This window comes from Schistocerca gregaria, chromosome X (assembly GCF_023897955.1).
Source record: "Schistocerca gregaria isolate iqSchGreg1 chromosome X, iqSchGreg1.2, whole genome shotgun sequence".
Taxonomy (NCBI): Eukaryota; Metazoa; Arthropoda; class Insecta; order Orthoptera; family Acrididae; genus Schistocerca; species Schistocerca gregaria.
Window position 1 is genome coordinate 649,747,795 of NC_064931.1, and position 23,955 is coordinate 649,771,749.

At 38.7% G+C, this 23,955-nt stretch overlaps 1 protein-coding gene across 1 annotated transcript in view; it reads left to right on the forward strand.

Annotated features, from left to right (window-relative positions):
- LOC126297638 (haloacid dehalogenase-like hydrolase domain-containing 5) overlaps positions 1 to 23,955 on the forward strand; it is a 97,488-nt gene that overhangs the window by 40,412 nt on the left and 33,121 nt on the right. Inside the window, exon 4 of the mRNA XM_049988663.1 lies at positions 14,333 to 14,544. Within this exon, the coding sequence (XP_049844620.1) occupies positions 14,333 to 14,544 (212 nt within the window). The remainder of the gene's footprint in view (positions 1 to 14,332; positions 14,545 to 23,955) is intronic.

Sequence of the window (23,955 nt, forward strand, 5' to 3'; positions counted from 1 at the left end):
ACACACGCCAACAACCATCCAGCAGTTGTCAACCTCACTGGTGGAGGAATGGAACATCCTCCCACAAGAACTCCTTACAATAATGTCCAGGGGACAATCATGAACCTCTGTGACTTCAGTGTAAATATTGTCTCTTAATGAAAGTGTCATTTCTGTTTGTCTCACTGAAAATTTCTTTCAGTTTCCTTTAGTACTCTACTGTAGCAGTTCGTTCTATGTATGGTCCAGATATCATCAAGCTGTGTTACTTGGCAGTAACGTGTCATGCGAAAGATACTTTCAGCTTCAAGTTTTGCATATCAGTGTATTTTGTTATTAAAAATGCAGTTGTGCGCTCCCTGAGAATGATCTGCGTGGCAAATAATGTCTATGGCAACGCAGGGTTAAAGTTTCTTCATCCTTTTTCATCAAATAAACTTGACCATTTTTCACTTTTATATGAGGGTTGGAACTTAAATTCACAATTGATACAAAAGAGTTACATGTTTGCACCTGTTACTGTCCTTTAGTCACCAGCGTTGTGTAGAACCCGTTGCCAATGATGTGGAAGGTGTGATATACTATTAGCAGAGTCTGTTATGTTGATGGTGCAGATGGAGTGGTCTACTACCTGTTAAATCTCTGGAACAGTACTGAAGCGAATTCCACGAATTTGTTCCTTCATCTTCGGAATCAAATCAAAGTCACAAGGACTTAAGTCTGGGGAGTATGGTGGATGGTACAGTACTTCCCAGTCCCATCGACTGAACAGAGCAACCACAGCTTGCGCTGTATGCGCCCGCGAATTGTCGTGCAAAATGATGGGTCGGATGCACAGAAAGTGTCTCCGCTTCTTTTGCAAAGCTGGTCACAGGTGATGCTCCAAAAATGAACAGTAATACTGTGCATTGACAGTCTGTTGTGTGTTAGGATACCACCATCATAGTCGTGCACGAGAATCACCATAACTTTAGTCTGCTCCAGTCGTACCATCAACAGAACAAGCTCTGCTAACAGTGTACTATGCCTTCCACATCGCTTTCACCGGGTTCTACACAACGCTGGTGACTACTTTGAAGGACAGTAACAGCTGCAAACATGTAACTCTTTTATATTGGTTGTGAATAAATAGTTGCCACTATTTAAGTTCCACCCCTCGTATATTGATACCAGTTCCGATCACACTAGGTAGTAACTCACATCTGTTGGCTGACTCTGAACTCGTCAAAATGATCATCTCGTCCATTTTCTCTGTCCAGTCTTAAACTTGTCTGTCCATTGCCTTCTATATTAGTAGCAGAGATGCCTGGAAGGACAGTACTATTACAAAACTGAGTTACTCCTTAGTTAAGGGAATCTGCTAACCAGCTCTTGTTCAACTGCATTTCAGTTCCAGTGAGCAATTTGAAAGGATCAAGATTGGATCCTAAACAGTGGTTTCCAGTTTTCCTCACCAAAAATCCAGATAATCTATTTTTGTAGACATAGGACTATGCACCTGCACTCTGAACTTTTCGAGATAGTTGAAAATTAAAATTGTCAGAGCAATTTTACTTCCTATGAAGTGAATGAAAAATGTTAATAATCATTCACTCACTCAACAGCATCTCATTGAGAGCTGACCATACAGTTCGTTTATGACTACAAAGCTTATTTATAATCTTATTCCTTGTAGGTTATAAATGGATGACATACAGACCAACAACACCAGTATTAAGCTTGCCCTTTATTTTTGTGGTTTTAGGGCGCACAACTACAGTGGTCATTAGCGCCCAGTCTAAATTATGAATTCACTGAGAGGCACAATGTTAAAACAGCAACTAAAAAGGATAACACTATTAAATGCACATGAACTGGCAATGAATTAAAAGAAAACACCATAATCAAATGTCCTTAGACAGGTTTGTCAAGTGGATAAAACGAAGAACGTGAGCAGCTGCTCCTGGGTCATCTGCTAAAATTTCAGCCAGAGTACATGGCAGGCCAAGATCAATGCACAGTCTATTAAAATTCGGACAGGACGTTAAAATGTGGCGTAACCTCAGCAATTGCCCACAGGGGCAGAACGAAATGGTGCAGCCGTCAGCAGATGGCGGTCGCTGAACCGGCAGTGTCCAATGCGTAACCGGGCCAAAACAACCTCCTCCATTAAGCTTGCTGGATCCTATTCACCACAGATCCATGAGAATGGCAATGGGGGGCCTTTCACACAAGTCCCTTTAACAACCTTCTGGCAGAAATAGCCATACCACCACTGCAAGTCAGGTATCAGCAACATTTTGTTACTTACACAGTAATAACAATTTTGGCATATGCCTAACCATCCACATTGCCCAGTACTGTTTGACAATCAGGAAACTAGACAGAGATAGTAAACCAGCTGGAGTGTGACAGGAACTGTGAAAGAATTTCCTCCCAACTTCCTCTGCTTGATTGGAGGCGCAGATTATCTCTCAGGCTCCTCCTTGGTATGTAGCTAACCTGAAGTTATGCCTTGACCTATTGTGTGTACCCAAAAGAAACATGGACCTTAACATCTGTAGATTAATTATTCTTTCAGCCCTTCATGACTATTCTGATTCAGAGAGAATCTACACAAATGGCTTTAGAGCTAATGGTACAGATGGTTTGTGTGCTTGTAGATCGGGGCCTATGAGCAACAGCTTCTGCCAAGTTCATGCAGTATGTTCACTGTGTAAGTGACAAACCCCATGCCTTGCAGTACATTGTAAACTAAAACAGTTTTAGTTCACATTGTGAAGCAGATGTCTGTGAGCTAGTAGCCAGTTCTTCCTACAGACCACATTACTTTTGAATATTTAAGATCTTCTATCTGAACTCAACCAGGGCGGCACCACCATCTGGGTGCCAAACCATGTTGTTATACCTGCAAACAAGTTTGATGACAAAATGCTCATTTGGGATAATGTCCATAGCCAAACCACCTCAATGAACTCCTGGCTACAAGCTGTTGCAGTCCACATTTTCCTTCCCCATTTCACCTTTTCTATTTGTAATTTCTACATCCCTTTGTTGTTTGCTATCACCAGGGCAGACTTCCTCCAGCTTATTGGTCAGTTGCTTCACCCGTTGCTGCTTGGTGACTTTAATGCCCACCATCATCTTTGGGGCTCTTCGAGAACCTTGGCCAAGGCTGGACTTCTCAGTCAACTCCTCATCTGTCTTAACACTGGAGCACCCAGGTTTCTTTCAGACGCCACATGCACCTATTTTCATGTGGACCTCTTGTTTGGCACTGCTCAGCTTGCTAGTCGTCTCGAGTGGTCCATTCTCTCTGACATGTACTTGAGTGACCATTTCCCATGTGCTGTCCATTTGCTGACTCCTACCCCACCTAATGTAAACCCAACTGGCAGTTTTCTGCAGCCAACTGGAGGCTTTACTCCTCCCTGGTGACCTTCGACAAACATTTCCCTAGTTGTGATTACCAGGTAGAGTACCTTACGAATGTTGTCCTTATCACCACAGAATGTTTCATACCTCACACCCTCTCCTTTACAATGCTGTGTTCTGGTCCCCTGGTGGACTGGGAAGTGCCATGATGCGATTCACACATGGAGGCATGCACTCCGCATTTTTAACCATTTTGCTACAATGGTGAGCTGTATTTATAATAGACAGTTGCATGCGCAGTGTCGCCTTATTCTTCAGGGTAGCAAAATAAGTATCTGGATTGCCTTTACTAGTTCTTTTAAGAATTTCACTCTCTCATACATTATGGGGGGGGGGGGGGGGGGGGCAGTCTCTGTTGGCTCTCTGGGACAGAGGTCCATTCCCCGATTTCAGCTTGGCCATAGCAAGTAATGTCATTTTGGACCCAATTGCTATCTCCAATACCTTAGGCCACTATTTTTTTTGAGATTTTTAGCTCCACCCACTATCACCCTGCCATCCTTCCTGGAAAATGAGTGGAGGAGCAGGTGATACCTTTCCCCTCTCAAAACTGTGAATGCTACAATACTGCCTTGAGGGAGCTTGACCATGCTCTCGCCTAATCTCTATTTTCTGTCCCAGGGACAGACGATGTTCGCATTCAGGTGTTGCAGCACCTTTCTCTTGGGGCTAGCACTTTTCCCTTCATATGTATAATCGTGTTTGGGCAAATGGCATGTTCCCCTAAAGCTGAAGTGAAGTCAGTGTCACACCCATACCTAAGGCCAATAAGAACAAATGCCTTCCCTGTAGCTACCACTCCATTTCTCTCACCACCTGTGTTTGCAAGGTGGTGGAACGTATGATTCATGGTCAGCTGGTATGAAGATTGAGTCTCGCACTCTACTAACCACTGTACAGTGTGGATTTTGTGCACGTTGTTCTGCAGTTGACCATCTTGTCATGAACAGTTTTCTCTGGAAATACCATACAGTGCCTATGTTTTTTGATTTGGAGAAAGCCTATAACACCTGCTGGAGGACTGGTATCCTCCGTACTCTATACATGTGGGGCTTCTGAGGCACCTACCAGATTTCCTTCAGGAATTTTAAGAAGACCGAGTTTTCAAGGTACGTGTGGTTTTGGCCTTATCGGGTACCATTACCCAGGAGAATGGGGTGTGTTGAGACTCTGCCCTGAGCATCGTCCACTTCGGTATTGTCATTAACCCTATTATGGACTGTCTCTAGTCAGGCATCTCTGGCTTCCTTGTCACAGATGACTTTGCTATTTATTGATTTTCTCCATGGACTTGTCTCCTTGAGCGGTGTCTTCAGAGATGTCTTGATCATCTTTATTCATGGAGCATTGACAATGGCTTTCACTTTTCCACTGGCAAAACCATTTGTATTAATTTCTGGTGGTACGATGGGTTTCTTCCACCTTCTTTACATCTTGGGCCTGTTACTCTTCTGTCCACTGAAACTAGAAAATTCCTGGGGCTCATGCCCGATAGGAAACTTTTTTGGTCCTCCCACGTGTCTTACCTGGTCACCCACTGTACCTGGTACCTCAGTGTCCTACATGTCCTAAATAGTACTTCATGGGGATTGGATCGGACAGCTCTGCTCCATTGCCCATTTGAAACAAGACTGTGGGTGTTTCATATATTTATGCTCGTATCTGTCCAACTCACGTCATCTTCATGCAATCTGCCATTGTGGTATACGTTTGGCCACTGGTGCCTTTTGTACCAGCCTGGTTGAGAGTCTGTATGCAGAAGTTGCCGAATTACCACTGTTGTACTGGCGTGATGTTCTCCTCAGTGGATATGTATGTCATTTGTCTTCCATGCCCAGCCATCCACCCTGAGCCCCTTTTTTTTGATGATTCCCTTAGCCCCCATGAAGGGGCTGTTACCTTCCGGAGTTGGCTTTCAGCTGTTCCTCCGGCAGTTTAACTTCATGCTACCTGCCACATACGCAATGGGTGTGAACCCTTCACTGCATTGGCTTTGTGCAGCAGCCCATGTTAATCTTGGAATTCATTTGCTTCCCAAGGACACTATTCTGTATTTGATCTACCGCTCTTAGTTTCTTAACCTTCGAACTCAACTTAGCGATAGCATCTTTGTATACGCTGATGGCTCAAAGAGTGACCGTGGTGTTGGGTATGCCTTCATTATTGACACTGAATTTTTTCAGTATATGCTTCCAGATCACTGCTTGATTTTTACAGCATAACTCTTTGCCTTCTATTAAGCCACCCAGTACATCTGGTGCCACATGCTTTTTAATTGTCATATGCCCTAATTCTCACAGTGCCCTTCAGAGTCCCTGTATGTGCTCTATACAGTCCATCCCTTAGTGCAATGGGCCAAAGAAAGCTTCCACTTGCTCGCTGTTGACAGAGCCCCTGTTATATTCATGTGGATTCTAGGTCATGTCAGTCTGATGGGAAGTGAGGCAGCTGATGCTGCTGCCGAGGCTGCATTCCTCTTACCTCAGCCTACCTGGTAGCTCTTCCATTCCTTCAGATGATCTCTGTGTTGCAGTCTGTCAGCAGGTGAGTCACTTTATCATCAGTTCTGATCTTCTCTTTACAGGAACAAGCTCTGAGGAATTAAACTTCTCCCAATGCTTGGATGACTTCTTCTTACCCTCTTGTTGTGTGGAGATCAATTTAGCTAGGTTGTATATTGGGCACTGCTATTTTAGCCATCACCATTTGTTACATGGTGACCCCCACCACTTTGTGCTCATTGCCAACAACCGTTCGCCATTTCTTGACCAAATGTCCTTTTTTTTCAACTGCTTACATTTGTGTACATTTGTCATCACGTTTGAGTGAACAATGCATGGGCTGGCAATCATGTTTTACTTTTTATTGATTGTAGAAATGTGGCGAAGGAAATTTAATCTCTGCTTAGAAACCTCTGCTATTTCTACAATGTATTTTATGGATATTTCGTTAAGGGGAAGTCCTTGTTTTAGCTCTCATTCCTTTTATCAATTGGGCTTAATGAAAGTCACTTTCAACTTCTTTCACTTATTGGTGTTCTAAGATTATGACATGGGCACTTATGACCTCAGTTGTTTCTGTACCCTAAAGAAGTCCCAACAATATTTGTCTGTCTGTTTTTCTTATTTTTGACATAATACTACTAGTATTTTTCCTACGGTCTTCTCAGTTTAAGTTCATGTTCATGATAAAAGTGTAAGAAGAGCCTCTCACTTCAATACCATTTTCTCCATCAGCATTTAATTCTTTTAGTCCAAAAAATCATTTTCTGTTCTCTCTTCCCATTTTAGACAAAATTGACATTAGTATTGGTCCTGCATTCCTCCTAGTTTTACATGAGTGTTTGGTACAGGTATGTGGGAAAAGCCTCTTTCCACAATCTCTGCCCGTATGGGCCTCCAGGTAAGTGCCACCCTCTCCTCCCCTCCCCACCCCCTCCCCCGATGCCTCAATATACCTCATACATTTATCCTCTTAGTATTCAATATTTTCAACTCCTATTTAATACCTCATTTTATATGTAACAGATGGTAGTATTTTTCTGACAAATAGAACAATCATTAATTTGCATGGTTTAATTGATTCTTCTATTATGTAAGTTAAGAAAATTAGTGCATCTGCAATAATTTGCACATTGTATCAGCATGATAAAAGAAACAATTTTCTGTGCAGACCATTATTTATTTCTATGTCCACCTGCTTAGCTGAGTGGTTACTTGTTTTTCTCTCATGTAGTGGGCACGGGTTCGATTCCTGGCCAAGTTGGAGATTTTCTCCACTTGTGGACTGGGTGTTGTGTTATCATCATCATCATCATCATCATCATCATCATCATCATCACTGACACGCAAGTCACCCAATGTGGGGCCACCTGAAATACGACTTGCAACCCAGCAGTCGAACTTCCCCAGATGGGGCCTCCTGACCATCAATGCCACAATCATTTTATTTCATGTTTGCTTTATAACAACCACATTATCTCAGTATTACCAATGAACATTTCTCTCCCTTGGACATTATCAAGCTGAATCACAGCAAAAGTTGTTGACACAGCATTTTACGATCCACACAGCAGTGCAGGGAAAAAGTAAGCGTGGTAAGTGATGGCATCCCTAATATGGTTTCAGCACAACCATAGTGAGTGAAGGCACGACTCTTACAAATCTGAAGTGAAGTCCACATGTAAAATTAAATGCATGTATTTGTTACAGTACAAGTGTACACACAAAAAATATATTAGTGTAACTATTGAACTGGAACACACAGGGTTGTGGACCTGTACGTAAAAAAATTGTAAAAATATTGGCATCAGTTGGACATGCACCTGTTCCTGATGTCAGTTTAGGATGGTCGTGGCAAGTGTGCCTCCATGGACCTCCAGCTAAGCCCTCGGCCACACAGGTACTGTTGTACATTATCCCATCTTGTAGGCTCCAATAATGGAGAATGCTTTTTTAAGTATCTGGCTATTCCTATCCTGCTTTTTATGTTTGTCAGGTAATGACTACATTTGTATGTCATGGCAAATTGATCTGACACAGGAAAAAATTGCTGTTTATCTTCCTCTTCATAAGATCACACTTCACAGAGGATTGAAGGACCTACTAGTGTAGTCCCTGCAAACCAGCAACCATTATCGGTTGTACATATACTTCATCAGCTGTACATAACACAACCATGTCCCATTCTTCATCTACAGGTTTTAATTCGTCTTTGGGCAACATTCTGTCATAATATTCCCTAACTTTTTCATTGTTGCTTGATTCAATAAATTGCTAAATTTTTAATTTTTGCGATTCTTTTGTTACAAGCTGTGGGAGGTCTTTTATTTATAATATTTACTACTAGCAGCATACATTTTCCATCTACATTTTCAACTGGAATGATTTTGATGTCATTCACAGCCTTCCATACCTTTTAATCTGTTGGTATGTAATTTATTACTGTCATCCCAACCATATCTTATGTTACACGAGTCCCTGTTGCTGAACCAGATACTGTCCACTGTCTAGCTATTTCTTGTACACTGATCCTGCACACCTCCTCCTGCATTTCTACTTCCCAGTCCACAGGGGTCCTATAAGTTGTCGTATCTTGTTTGTTGTCAGCTATCCTGTGCATTAAAATAGCCAATTAGTTTGATATTCGTAGTCCATGTGGGCTTCCAGTTTAAGAAATACATCGTATTTGTGCTACAGAGACATGGAATACACTGTACTTTTTTGTCTTTCTAGTTACTGTACAATTTCATTATTCTTTCGCTAACAAATTAACCCTAACTCCGAGCATCTGTTTCTTATGTGGTAAAAACCCTACACCATACTTTGACTCTGTTTCATTTTCAGTGTACAAGAGCTTTTAATCTAATCTGAGATTCTTATTTTCCAGTTTCCTTCCCTTGTTTTCACTTAACCCCAGGAGCAGCTGCAGTTTTCCTTCTTTCCATGAGGTTGACCAGCTCTTCAGTTATCTTTGTCAGTGTTTTTAGAATACTTGATTTTCCCATCTTTCTTCTATTTTTGATGATAATATGTCCAAGAACGAACTAACCGTAAAATAATAAATACCCATTCGATGAATTCTCTGATTACTACTATTTGAGTAGTAGGCCTTACGACTGTTCCGACTGCTTTCTACAAGGTAGTACAAGGAGCGATCTATGATCATGAGATGTGTGATCAGCATGTTACCAAATTCTATGACTGTTAGTGACAATATTTTATTGAATATAATAATTGAGGCACTTCAGCATAATCTTCTACTCAAATGAAACTTGCATCAATATATTCATTTTGGACATTACTCTTTGTTCTTCTTTGATCTGTCAGAGTGAAATAGAACTTCTGTCATTCTCAGAACTTTCAAAATGATCCTTGTAGCAGTGACGTAGTAGTGAATGGAAATTATGCAAGCTTTCATAAACAAAGGTAACAAAGAACTTTGAAGAAAGGGGCAACTGACAACGAACAAAGAGAGGTCCCCAGTGGTGGGTTTGATTTTTTGAAGCCATATATACAGTTATGTATGTAAAGATCGTAGGTATCATACACTGCTGCCATTGACCCTGGTAGGCCCCCATTTGTGAGTAATTGATGAAAAAAATTTTGTAATTTTGTGACTCTCAATAGTATTCAAAAAGTTGGCTCAAATAGTCTGCTCACATGGTTTAATGGATAGGATTGTAGCTACACAAGTAGGAGGTTGTGGGTTCGAATCTTGCCAGGAGCAGTGTTTTTTTATCATCAATTAATTGAATGGAAATGACTTAAATATCAATTTTTATTACCATTCCTTTGTCACATCGCTTTAATTATAATGCCTACTTCTTCATTTGTTCTTTTCCCACCTGAAATCTTTGTTCATGAGTTTTTAATTAATTTCTTGTGTTAATTTTGATTTAATTTTTGTTTTATCATCCTGTTTTTTCGTCCACATTATTGCGTTAGTTACGTCTATTTCTCTCTCTCTCTCTCTCTCTCTCTCTCTCTCTCTCTCTCTCTCTCTCTCTCTCTCTCTCTCTCTCTCTCTCTCTCTCTCTCTCTCTTTTTTTTTTTTTTTTTTTTTTTTTTTTTTTTTTTTTTTTTTTTTTTTTTTTTTTATATATAATGTCATTAATCTTATGAACCCTTCTTTCATTTAGATCTTTGTTTGCATTACTTTGTCCATAGTGCAATAGGTATTTAGGTTATGCTCTAAATTTCTGTATGATGATTACCATGAAAATAATAATAATTTACACATCTGGTGTGGAAAAATACATTTTTTCACACTACTGCACAGTCAATATAAATAGATTTTTTAATTTTTTTTTAAGTGATGGATCAGAATTTTCAAATAATTGAATGTTATGACAGATAAATATAGTTAAATTGGTATTCACAAAATTTACAATTAGAAAAATAATGATATTAAGAAAAATGAAACAAATGAAAAAAGTTCATACTGTGATTAAAAAATTGTGACAAAGGAATAGAAATAAAAAATTACATTTGAACTGAATAATTGAGTAAAAATGATAATGAAAGTCATTTCAATAAAGATTTAAAAATAAAAAAAATTAGTGTACTTGACGAGATTGTCGTGCAACCTCTTTTATGTGAAGCTATTATCCTGTCAATTACACCACACAACCAGGTTTTGTAATTTGACTTTTTAAATGTTATTGGGCATTAAGCAAAATTCCAATTTTTTTTTCCATCAATTACAAATGCTGGTCTACTAGGATGAATGAATGGATGCAGGGTGTGATACCTGGGCTCTTAAACCTACATCACTATACATTTGGTTTCAAGAAGTCTATCCTGCCATGACCGCAGCTCGTGGTTGTGCGGTAGCGTTCACGCTTCCCGCGCCCGGGTTCGATTCCTGGTGGGGTCAGGGATTTTCTCTGCCTCGTGATGACTGGGTGTTGTGTAATGTCCTTAGGTTAGTTAGGTTTAAGTAGTTCTAAGTTCTAGAGGACTGATGGCCATAGATGTTAAGTCCCATAGTGCTCAGAGCCATTTGAACCAAGAGCACTTGCTCACGAAAGGCAAAGGTCCTCAGTTTGAGTCTCAGTCTGGCACACAGTTTTAATCTGCCATGAAGTTTAATATCAGCGCACACTCCGCTGCAGAGTGAAATCTCGTTCTGGAAATGCAAAATCGTCTGTTGTGGGGCTTATTGCAAAACTGGCTATCTTCTAAGATGTAGCTGCAGATATAATACAATGTTTGCTTTGTTTATCATTGCCATTGCTTTGCATTGTGTCAGTAGCAGTAGTATTAGCACTGTAGCACAGTTGTGAAGTACTCATTAACTAAGCTGTTCAGCTACGCTTTATAGCCTCATGCTGTGCTCACCATTGTATACCTCCAGTCTGGCCCTGTGTTGCCATTAGCAGCCAATATTATGGTTGCATGGCAGACAATTGTGGCATGTTGAATGCTGTAAACATCACTGGCATTTTGTGACCTTGCACTCAAGGGATTCATTGTGAGCTCTAAATATTCATACAGGTGCTTCTCTTTTCTCCAAAGGTTTTGTGAATTTTCCTCTATGCAGCATCTGCCTTTCCCAGAGTCATACATACTTCAGTAACTTTTAGCCATTCCTGCTTTGACATTTTGCACTCAATGTCAATCCCATTTTTTAGATAATAGCAATCACTTTTGCCTAAGTCATTTGCTGCATTTTTACACTTTCTCATCTTTTAACTGTCTGTATTCCTTTTTGTCTGCTTTATTTGCTACCTTTTTTTTATATATATTTCTGCCATTCATCGGTTATGTGTTATCTATGAATTTCTACTGGGCCTTGCTATTTTACATATTTGATCCTGTTCCTGCCTTCAATATTCCGTCTCTAAATTCTACCCATTCATTTCCTATTGAGTTCTTTTCTCCTGTTTCAGTCAATTGTTATCTAATGATCTCCTGAAACTCTCACCAGTCTCTGGCTCTTTCAGTTTATCCAGATTCCATTTCCTCAATTTACTACCTTTCTGCAGTTTATAAGCAGTCAGTTGTGACCAGAGTCCACAACTGCACCTGGAAATGCTTTGCAGTTTAAAATCTGGTTTTGAAATCTCTTTCATACCATTATGTAACATATCTGAAACCCTCTGGTACCTCCAGGTATCTTCCACATGTACAATCTTCTCCCATGGTTCGTCAAGCAAGTGTTAGAATTACAAATGGTACGCAGTTTAATCATTGCTGTCAGGGAACTCTCTCATTCATTTCCCCCCATTCACGTTCTCCTACTATGTTTTCCCCCTCTTCCATTTTTTTACTATCGAATTCAAGTCACACATAACAATAAAATTTTTGTTTCAGGTCTTCAACTATATAAATAATCTATTTTATCTCAATAAATATTATTTCAATCTCATCATTTTTGAAGTTAATAGACAAATAAACATGTACTCTTTTGGTGATTGTTTGCTTCATGTCCACCTTGGCTATGTTCATGGTGTTGTTCATAGTAACTTAACTACATTCCTGTTTTTCTTATCCAGTGTTAGCTACTCCTGTATTACCCCTCTTTGATGAGGTGTTGATAAACCTGTCTCACCTGACCAGAAGTACTGTTTTTTGTTACCACCACACTTTACAAATTTCCACCATATTTAGCTTAAAACTTAGCCATTTCTCGTTTTAAATTCTGTAACCTACGTACCTGTTTAAGGGCTCTAGCATTCCACACTCTGACCAACAGAACACTAATTTTAACTTTCTTTATGATGATGACATCCCTCAGAGCAGTCCCCATGTGGAGCTCCGAATAGGTAGATTATTTTATCTGTGTAATATTTTGCACAAGATGATGCCGTCATCGTTAAGCCATACAGTAGAAATCCACAGCCTTGAAATATTTAATGGTTATAGTTTCTCCATGCTTTCAACTATTTGCAGTACAAATGTAGCAAAGCAATCTTGGATAATATTACAAGACCAGATAAGTCAATCATCCAGACTAGTACCCTGTAAATACTGAGAAGGCTGCTGTCCCTCTTCAGGAACTATAAGTTAGTTAGGGCTCTCCACAGATACCCCCTCCATTGTTGTTGCATCCGTGGTATTGCTATCTGTGGCATTGAGGCACAGAATCCATTGCACCTCAGCAAGATCCATGATAACGGGAAGCTTAGTGTGTATTGCTTCATTGATTATGTTTTGGTTAGAGATGGACCACAAGCTCAGATTGGGAAAAGAAACAGGCCATGCCCTTTCAAAAGAACCATTCCAGCATGACAAGATAGGGATTTGAAAGCTGTCCTGAAGGAGAGTCCATTGTCTTACCACATTTTTGTATAAAGAAACACAATGTTATTAATGTTGAGGTGTGGAAGGGATAAAAAAGAAATCTAATAAAAAATCTATTTATGGTGATGAATTATTGCTGAAGCTAGTTTGGGGATAGTGAATATACTTGTTTTGAGGATTATCCACAAATCCCATATTCTTTTTCTGTAGACAAGGATCAGTTATGACAAGAGCTTAGGTGTACAATGATTATTTAAATCTGTGTGGTTGGGAGGTGATTAACGATCTTTTCCCCCTGGATGTTAGTCCAGTGTCTTAAACATTGCACTAATTCACCCCGTAACTGGCCTTAGTGCATGAAACTGAAGAAATGTCTACCCATTGAAATATTGGGAGAAACATTGCCTGCTAATCATCTCAAACTAAAACTTGAAATTAAATGATTACTTATGAGATCAGTTGATTAATTTTTATAGGTGAGATTTGCTAATGGTTGGCTATTGTGTAGCTTGGTTAGTGCATCCCTAATGTAGGTCAGATCATCTTAGCATAGGCCTGAGATCAGAAATCCTGTAACTTCATTGGTTTTTAGCAAACTCCGTTGGTGAACAAGTTCCCCAGTACAGAGGTCTTCGCATGTAAGTGTGGTAGTTATAGTAGGGATCTGTTGTAAACTACCCAGTGGTTACATGGACTTACACCATTACAAATGTGGCAGGCTGCTTTTATAGTCCTTATATTTGACATGATGCTTAACATCTGGTCAGGAACCTTTCAATTTGGATGTGAAAATATGATGATGCACCAGCCTAATGTTAACGCTTTCTATCTATGAAACAGTGCCGTCTCACACTAATAACTGTTATACATGGTTTAGGCGTCATTGCTTTGAGTGGAGGAGGAGGGCGAGGATATGATATGTGGATGTATGCTAAAATGATACTTTTTTATTACTTTACCTCTGAGAAATAACACATTTATGAATATGTTTTGTCTAATTGTTTATAGACATTTTTAATAATTTTGTGTAATTACATTATTGCATAGTGTACAGCTTAATCTGTAATTTTATCTCCTCATATATATTTATAATATATGTGAGCAGTGGACCTTACCACTGGAATTGGTGTGCTTTATTAAAATTAAATTCATATACATGAAACACTAACTTTGCAAATTTGTTGGGTTCACAGTTTAGCCAGCTTGGAAAATCAATGAAACCCATAGATGCAATAGTTTTGTTAGGAGAACCGGTTAGATGGGAGACCTCCTTACAGCTCGTAATAGATGGACTTTTGTCAAAGGGATATGCTGAAATGCCTCCTTCGGCTGTGCAGTATCCACACATCCCAATTCTTGCATGCAATATGGACTTGCAATGGATGGCAGAGGCTTCCATGCCAAGGTAACTATATGAATGTTAAGAATGTTTATAAAACACATTACATTAACTGCAAACTGCTGACTATTGAGTTTGTTATTTTTTAAGATAGCTTTTGCAGCCCTGTGTTTAACAAGCAGAGAATTGGTAGAGTACACTGGTAATTAGTATATAAAGAGAAATGTTTGACTACAACAGTAGTTTTTGCAGCTAATGCTCTAATTTTTTGTAGTGCTGGAAAACTGTTTTCGCTGACTACTGTTTCCTCCAGTCAGTATCACAAGTACTGTTGTATGAGCACTAAGTGTGTGTTGGTGTAATTTCCCTCTAATAGTGAGGATGGATATATTTAACTGAATAAACTTATTTCTTATTTATTAGTACAGCAAACTTTAAAATTTTCAGATACATAAAAACTGTGTGTGCGAAGGAACTTGATTGCAGTCATATGCTGTTTGTGGGATACTTCCACTAGAATACAGATATAAATGTTGTATGGCATTGTTGGCTGGGATATCCTACATGATGGGTTAAACTGCCTGGCAGAAAATGTTCTTTCTCCACCCGCATTGGCCCCTTTCCTTGTGGCTATGTGAGAGTTGTGTCAAATGCTGAGCTGTAGAGTTTGTCAAGTGTGATGGATGTGTTATGATGATTATTATGATGATGATAAGGGAGAAGGTCTGAAGTCCGATACCAGCAAATAGCTTACTTCTCTCAAATAGCACCAGGGGTGCTGCTGAGCTTAATGTCCATGGATCACCATCAACAGTGTCACATGCCCTCACTTCATGAAACACTGCACAGAGGTTTGGAATTTAATCTAGGACGTTAGCTTAAAGACTAGTGATCAGAAATTTTGCACTCCACTCCTCTTCCCCTTGCTAGCCAAATACTGCCAGAATTTGAACCAGCTTACTTTTGAGCCTAGTGCCACTGCTCAGATGTATGTTGGCAATCTTGGTTACAGTGGAAGGTTCACATTAGGGAAATGCCTAGCCTTTTAAGAATCTCGCAGATGCTATTCTATGTATATTACAGCTGGACAATTTTGAGACAGGATAAGTTAGTGTGTGGTTTAGAAACAGCTTATATCAGCAATTTGGGCTGACATACTTGGTTTCTTTATAACACTATTTTCATAGTCTATGTAACTTTTGTTGATTAACTTAAAGTAATCTTCTTAAAAATAAATGTAAGCCATCAACTGATTGTGAACTTACAGGGAACACATTTTTATAAGTAACCAATGTACATTTCTAGGAATTTGAGGAGGAGGATGATGATGATAAAGATGTTTTAAGAACTGCAGCTATTCTACAGTACAGTGAAGTAATGGCTAGATGTTGTCCCATGGGAGGTGATGTGTCCATGCCTTTCTCAAATGTGAAAACTGATGCATTTTAAGATGGAATCTGAAAGATGGCGCAACTTGATATTTTCCTTCATACACACAAAACATACCCAGTTGTGAAGGTTATGTTAACTACCATAAAAAATCCTAGGTCCAACCAGGAATAAAATACTGAACCTGCAGAACCACCAATAAGTCAACTGCAGGCAATGTACCTGACTTAGTTTTCATTGATAATGTTCAATATGGCTGTAGTATTTGCACAAATCATCGGCTTCATTGGATTCACATCTGTTGTAATGTGTAGCATATCTGTAGAATTGATGGTCATTGCAAACCCTCATGAAATGATGTGTACAAGACAGTAATAGCCTTTGTGAACCACCTTCTATCTCTAAGAAAATGTGCCGAACTTAAAGGGCTTGGAACACATGATGTCCACATCACTCATTATTGCCTTTCAGACATTCAATGTGGCTAAGGCAGGAGGAATGTGAGCATCAGGCATATGTCTCATATTTTCATTTAATACTTCATTATAATTTTGGAGTGATGTGGTGTATTAATTGTGTTTTGAAAGTCACCTTCCTTGCTTACTCTCGAGCTCCTCCTTTCAGGCTGAGGATATGAAGACTCTGAAGATAAAGTTCATTAAGAAGATTAGAATTTATGATTAACAATGAAATTTATTGTTGATTGTTTGCATTGTCTTGCCACCATTTATAAACAAACAACTTGCACATTCCTGTTGTCATATAACATTCAGATAAATTTCTTATAACAACTGTTTTGCTTCTGTCTTGAACAGCTATGTTGTAAGCCTTGTTATCACTTATAAAATTATTCTCATTCCGATAACTGCAAGAATAATTCTGCATGTGTACACGTCATGGATCATGACTACTGCAAGAAACAAACTCTTGTTCTCAAGTACACTCAAACACTGTGTATGGAAAACCCATTGTTGAATCCAGAGAGGCAGTTTCTTGTTCTTCCTGATGCTATTACCTAAAGAGGCTTGAACACATACATGAACAAAGTAGCAAACTGTAAGAACAGTAACCTTATATCTCTGAAACTCTTAAAAATATGAGCCTTGGAGTCTCATGGAGATGGAAGATCCAAGGTGAGAAAACAAAGAAAAAAAAAAATCAAATCCTAGAAAGAATAATAATGATCCAAGACAAATTACACAGTACTATAGTGAAACCATGAATATATTATGAATATATTGAGAATTGTATGGTATATTTAAGTTTTGTAAATATAGTATACCTAACGCAAAAGTTCTAAACCAGTCCACTAAATTTGAATGGTAAAGCTGTCAGTATTAGTTGTAACAAATCAGTGTGTAAACAAATATTAATGCCTTTATACATACGTAAGTCGGTATAAAATTTGACAGATCACAGAATGGAAACAACACTTACTGTCTAGGAAGTAAGTTCTAAGGGGAACTCTGATTTGTAAACAATACCCATGTGTATGAAGTCTGTGACATGCATAACTAAAGCCAGTGTAAAACCTTTCAAAAATATATGCGAATCATTTTCAAGAGAACTCCACAAAAGATGAACCTAAAAAATGAGTGTAGTTCACAAGCTCAGGCACATAAAAATCAAACCTAAACGTATGCATCATATCAACAGCATTTCACTGGCTTACTCATTTGACATAAAAATCAGTAGTTACTAACATTTCTCAGAAATTGTAATAACATTTTGTAAATGTTTTATACTACACATAACGTAAATACAACAGGTCCTTTTACAAACAATATTAAAGCAGCTTAAAATTATATTACAACAGCTTCTGACGAGTGTTAATGGTGATAGAGCCAACTACCATATGTAGTATTGTGGAAATGTAAACATCAATATCGCCGTCTGCTAAAATTTGTGTAGATGTTATGGAAATGTTGTTGAGAACAACTATTTGAACTGTGTGCGAGTACAGCTGAAAAGCTGTTCCTGTATGTCAAAAGACTTTTGAATTTTTTTATCTTTGCATGAACATGAAATCGTACAGTTGAAAATGACCGTAAGTTTGAAATTGCAGTTGTAGTAACTGAAATGAAAAATACATGCAAAGGCAAAAATGTCACTTAATGTGAAAAAATCAGTCAAAGGTGAAAATGTTGCAATTAAAAAGATTATTAGATCTTCAGACTCTGGTGACATTTCGGCTCAACTCTTATTTGGTTTCTCACAGTGTACTTTACAGAGTTGCACTAACATTCTAATTCATTTTGTTTGATTCATTCATGGTTGGTATGTTGTAACTTAAATTTGGTTTACATTGTTTTCTTCTAGTAGAGCTTTCCATTCCTTTAACCCAATATATGATTGATTATCTGAAAATGTACTTCTTAGTTTTATTGCATTGATGAAGTGCTTAACCTATTTTGATTCTGCCATGCTAGGAACATCCCTGAAGGGATAGAACCAAGCAAAGTGATGCAGTGTCAAAGCCTTGAGAACCAAATTCAGGAGCATGTGATGCTTAAAACCTTCACATTATGTAGTTAGATATTGTGGGAATTCGTGAAGTTCTTCTGGTCAGGTGAGTACAGGATCATAAATACAAAAGCAAATAGGGGTAATGCCACAGTAGGTTTAATAATGAATAAGAAAGTAGGAACGCGGGTAAGCTACTAATGAACAGCATAGTTAACACATTATTGTAGCCAAGATAGACATGAAGCCCACGCTCGCCCCAGTAGTTGAGGTTTATATGCCAACTAGCTCTGCAGATGATGAAGAGATTGAAGAAATGTGTGATGAGCGAAATTGGTAAGGTAGTTAAGAGAGATGAAAATGTAATAGTTATGTGTCACTCAAATTTGATAGTAGGAAAAGGAAGAGAAGGAAAAATTGTAGGTGAATATGGACTGGGGGAAGGGAATGAAAGAGAAAGCCACCTGGTTAAATTTCACACAGAGTACAGTTTTATTATCGATAACACCTGGTTTAAGAATCATGAGAGAAGACTGTACACTTGGAAGAGATATGGAGGCATTAGAAGGTTTCAGATTGATTATGTAATGGTTAGACAGAGCCTTAGGAATCAGATTTTAAATTGTAAGACATTTCCAGGAGCAGATTTGGACTCTGATCACAATTTGTTGGTTGTGAACTGTAGATTAAAACTGAAGAAACGGCAAAAAGATAGGAATTTTAAGGAGATGGGACCTGGATAAACTGAAAGAAACAGAGGTTTTAGAGTTTTTCAGAGGGAGTATTATGGAAAATTGACAAGAAAAGGGGAAGCGAATGCAGTCAAACAAGAATGAATAGCTTTGAGGGATGAAATAGTGAAGACAGCGAGGATCAAGTAGCCAAAAAGACAAGAGTTAGTAAAATCCTTTGGTAACAGAAGAGATATTTAATTTAATTGATGAAAGGATGTGGAATCATATGTCACTAGGGGGTAAGATAGATGTCGCCTACAAGAAAATTAAAATGACCTTTGGAGGAAAGAGGACAACCTGTATGAATATCGAGAGCTCAGATGGAAAACCACTCTTAACCAAAGAAGGGAAAGCAGAAAGGTGGAAGGAGTATGTAGTGGGTCTATACAAGGGCAATGTGCCTGAGGGCATTATTGTGGTAATGGAAGAGGATGTAGATGAAGATGAGTTTGGAGACATGATACTGCGAGAAAAATTTGACAGAGCACTTAAAGATGTAAGTCGAAACAAGGCCCTGGAGGCAGACGACATTCCATCAGAACTACTGATAGCTGTGGGAGAACCACCCATTACAAAACTCTTCCATATAGTGTGCAAGATGTGCGAGACAGGTGAAATACCCTCAGACTTCAAGAAGAATATAATAATTCAAATTCCAAAGAAAGCAGGTGCCAACAAGTTGGAATATTGCTTAACTATCAGTTTTATAAGTCTTGGTTGCAAAATACTAACACGAATTCTTTACACGAAGAATGGAATAACTGGTAGAAGCTGACCTTGGGAAAGATCAATTTGAATTCCAGAGAAATGTAGGAACATGTGAGGCAATACTGACTCCACAACTTCTCATAGAAGATAGTTTAAGGAAAGGCAAACCAACGTTTATAGTGTTTGTAGACTTACAGAAAGCTTTTGACAATGTTAACTGGAATACTCTCTTTGAAATTCTGAAAGTAGCAGGGGTAAAATATAGGGAACAAAAGGCTGTTTACAGGTTGTACAGAAACCAGACAGCAGTTACAGGAGTCAAGAGGGCTTGAAAGGGAAACAGTGGTTGAGAAGGAAATGAGACAGTGTTGTAGCCTATCCTTGATGTTATTCAATCTGTACATCTAGCAAGCTGTGAGGACAAGCAAGAAAAAATCAATCTGTACAGCTAGCAAGCTGTGAAGACAAGCAAGAAAAAAAAAAGGAATTGAGGTAGGAATTAAAGGGCTGGCCGCCGTGGCCGAGCGGTTCTAGGCGCTTCAGTCCGGAACCGCGCGACTGCTACGGTCACCAGGTTCGAACGCTGCCTCGGGGATGGGTGTGTGTGATGTCCTTAGGTTAGTTAGGTTTAAGTAGTTCTAAGTTCTAGAGGACTGATGACCTAAGATGTTAAGTCCCATAGTTCTCAGAGCCATAGGAATTAAAATCCAGGGAGAAAGTGTAAAAACTTTGAAGTTTGCCGATGACATGATGATTCTGTCAGAGACAGCATAGGTCTTGGAAGAGCAGTTGAACGGAATGGACAGTGTATTGAAATGAGGGTATAAGATGAACATGAACCAAAGCATAACAAAGTAATTCTAATGATTAGGTGGGTAGATCACATAACTAATTAGGAGGAGGAGGAGAAGGTTCTGAACAGAAGGGCAGAAAAAAAGAAATTTGTGGCACAACCTGACCAGAAGAAGGGATCGATTGATAGGACATGTTCTGAGATATCAAGAGTTCACCAATTTAGTACAGGGGGGAAGTGTGAGGGATAAAAACTGTAGAGGGAGACCAAAAGATAAATACAGTAATCGGACTTAAAAGAAATTGAGGTTGCTGTAGTTGTTCAGAGATGAAAAGGCTTGCATGGGATAGAGTAGCATGGAGAGCTGCATCAAACCAGTTTTCGAACTGAAGAAAACAACAACAACAACAACAGTGGGGAATTTAGTCTTATGGCAAATGCCTCAGGTTGGTTCTTAAAATAGAATGCTCTCTTCTGACAATGTCACTGAAAATGACATGTTCTTGCAGCTTCAAAATACACTTGTTATGTCTAAAGTGTAACTGACAGTAATGTACTTCAGCAGCATTTTGATTGTATCTTTTGGTATACATGATTCCCGGTGAACTGAACTGACTTGAGCTCTGTGGTATAAAATGCCGTGGTGTTTACAATAATATATTCAAATCTTCAGTTCCTATTGGTCATCATAATTCTGATTAACTATGTTTAAGTTTTTGTGCAAGTCTTTCATTACATTTACATTCCTCAATAACCTTCTTACGAGGTATGTCCACAAAGTAAGTTCCTTTTGGTTATATAAAACAAACATTTACAGATACAGAAAAAATATTTATTGTACAAAACTCTATAACTGTTAAACTACTTTTCAACATAGCTTCCGAAATTTTGTAGGCACTTGTCATAGCGTGGCACAAGTTTTTGTATGCCTCCTTCATAGAAGGTTGCCGCCTGTGTATTTAACCATGTTGTAACATGTCCTTTCAGCTCGTCGTCATCATTGAAGTGTTGACCACCAAGGACAGATTTTAGGTGTAAGAAGACATGAGTCACTAGGAGCGAGGTCTGGGCTGTACGGAGGATGATCAAATGCATCTCAGTGAAATTCCCGTAAGAGTTGTTTGGTCACATTTGCTGTGTTCTTCATCGTGCACTTGATCATGTCCTTCATTCAACAGTCTGATCCATCTTCTAACCATTGAATCACTCGTAGCATTTTGTCTGTAAACCTCGCAGATTTGAAGATGAATTTCCTTTGGTTTAACTTTCTTTGCATTTAGAAAACGAATCACAGATCTGATTTCACATGCAGCGGCATTTTCAATTACGGCTGACATTATAAACACGCACTACAAAGCACACATCAGCAGCAGCGATCTGAAAATGGTGTATATGTCTTATCCTTGAGTCAGAGTAACTGCTCCACATCCTCGGAACTGCGATTGTAGCGCTGCTGCGGATAGAAATAGAAACGGAGCTTACTTTGTGGACGTCCCTCGTATGTCCTTCTCTTGTGATATTCTGTCAGTCTAATTTAGGCAGATTCCTTTGACCATATGTTGCACAGTATTAATTTCCCCAAGATCTTTCAGTAGACATGAGTGACAATGCTTCAGGGACAGTGTTGTCATTTCAGGGACTATACTCCGCTAAAATCATATTATAGTACCAACTCCCATTGTCCTGTGCACAATGCATGAATTTGCATTTCATAAGAAATGACAACATTGCTTTGTGGTCTGTTCATATGGTGGTATGCCATCTAAATAAATAAAAATTAGTTTTGTCACACACAACATATACTTTTTCCCATTTCGTCAATAGCAACTGCATGGTGCTCCTTGAAATTCTGTCCCTCAGATTTTGAAGACCTTCTTGCCTATCCCATATTCAGTTACTCAACCCACTGTAGATATGCTGACTCAGACTAATGTGATGGAAAATTGGGGCATATAGTAGCTGAGATCAAATCTCTTCAAATTCTTGCTGTTACTGTTCTCCCCATATTCACACATAATCTTTCTTAAAAAAGTTATGTGGATATGTGGATGCAGAGGTGACAAACTGTGAACACTTAAGAAGTGTTTGTTGTAACCAGTGAATGCTAAGAATGTTTGAGATTGTTCACAACATGTAGATGCTGGCAAATTTTCAGTCTCCTTTATTTTTATTGTTGCAGGTTTCTACCTTTTGGCATCATTAAATGTCTACTTGTGCCAGCACAGCAACCACAACATGGCCTATCCAGCAATGTGAGAATGTGTCATTCAGTCAATCTTGTACACAGCTGTGGAAATATGGAGAGACACAGACTTGTTGAAATATGAAATCCCTGCTATCATTTCAAAATTGTGGCATGAACCATAATTGCCACATGTTGAGATTGGTGATGCCATTTACAGTTCTCTCAGTGAAAGAAGGGGGTCCATTGTCTTATTGCACAAGGCACAGATCATGTTGACTTTCTTGAAATCCTGGACATGTTTGACAGTAGCATGTATATTCTCTGTCCCCTTACATGTGTGTTTATCAGCTGACCTATCTTGACAGATGAAGAGTGACATTGTCACTTAATATCAATTTGCTTGTAAATTCATAATTTTCAAGATGCTTTTGCATATCAGGGCAGAACTACAGATGGTGCAAAAGTACCATTTCATTAACTCTGCAATATTAGGAAATGGAAACAGTGCTGCTCACTGTAAAGATGACTTGTTGTGTAAAAGACAGGCAAATCAAAAAGACTGTTATGCATCTAGCTTTTGGCCAAAGCCTTCTTCAGAAAAGCACAGGCAAGCATACCTCAAACATACATGACCACCATCTGCAGCAGCTCAGTCCTGAATGCCCTATCATTAACTCTGGTTGATATGAAAATGTTTCTTGACAATAAGGTAAAATGATTTTTGGTTCTTCTGTTCAATAGCCTATAAGCTCTTTCCATTTATCAAGAGTTGTTTGTATCTTTGTAGCAGCTTCTTTAGATTTATCATAAAGTTGCCACTATTTTCATCAAAACACAAAGCTACAGCTTCCTTTCCAGTCTTCATATTAAGAACTCTTGAACTCACTTATGAAGTGTCCTCACATTCTTCATCAATAACGTCTTTAAACTAGATTTTAATTTCATGTATGGAAATTAAATCCAAACAATACTTGTCTACCAACCAGTGTGCCCTAAAAAACAACTCCAACATTTAAAAATGGGACTACTGACAAAAGAAAATCTCGATCCTGAATTTTTGTTTGGGATAGCTAGCATTTATTTCTAACTGCACTTATTATTGGTAAGTGGAAAGATGGTTATGGCGATTCTGTCATTAAATTCGTTAAAAATTTTTCACAACTTCAGTTGCTCTACATCCAGGGCATGAAGGAATAATCATGCGC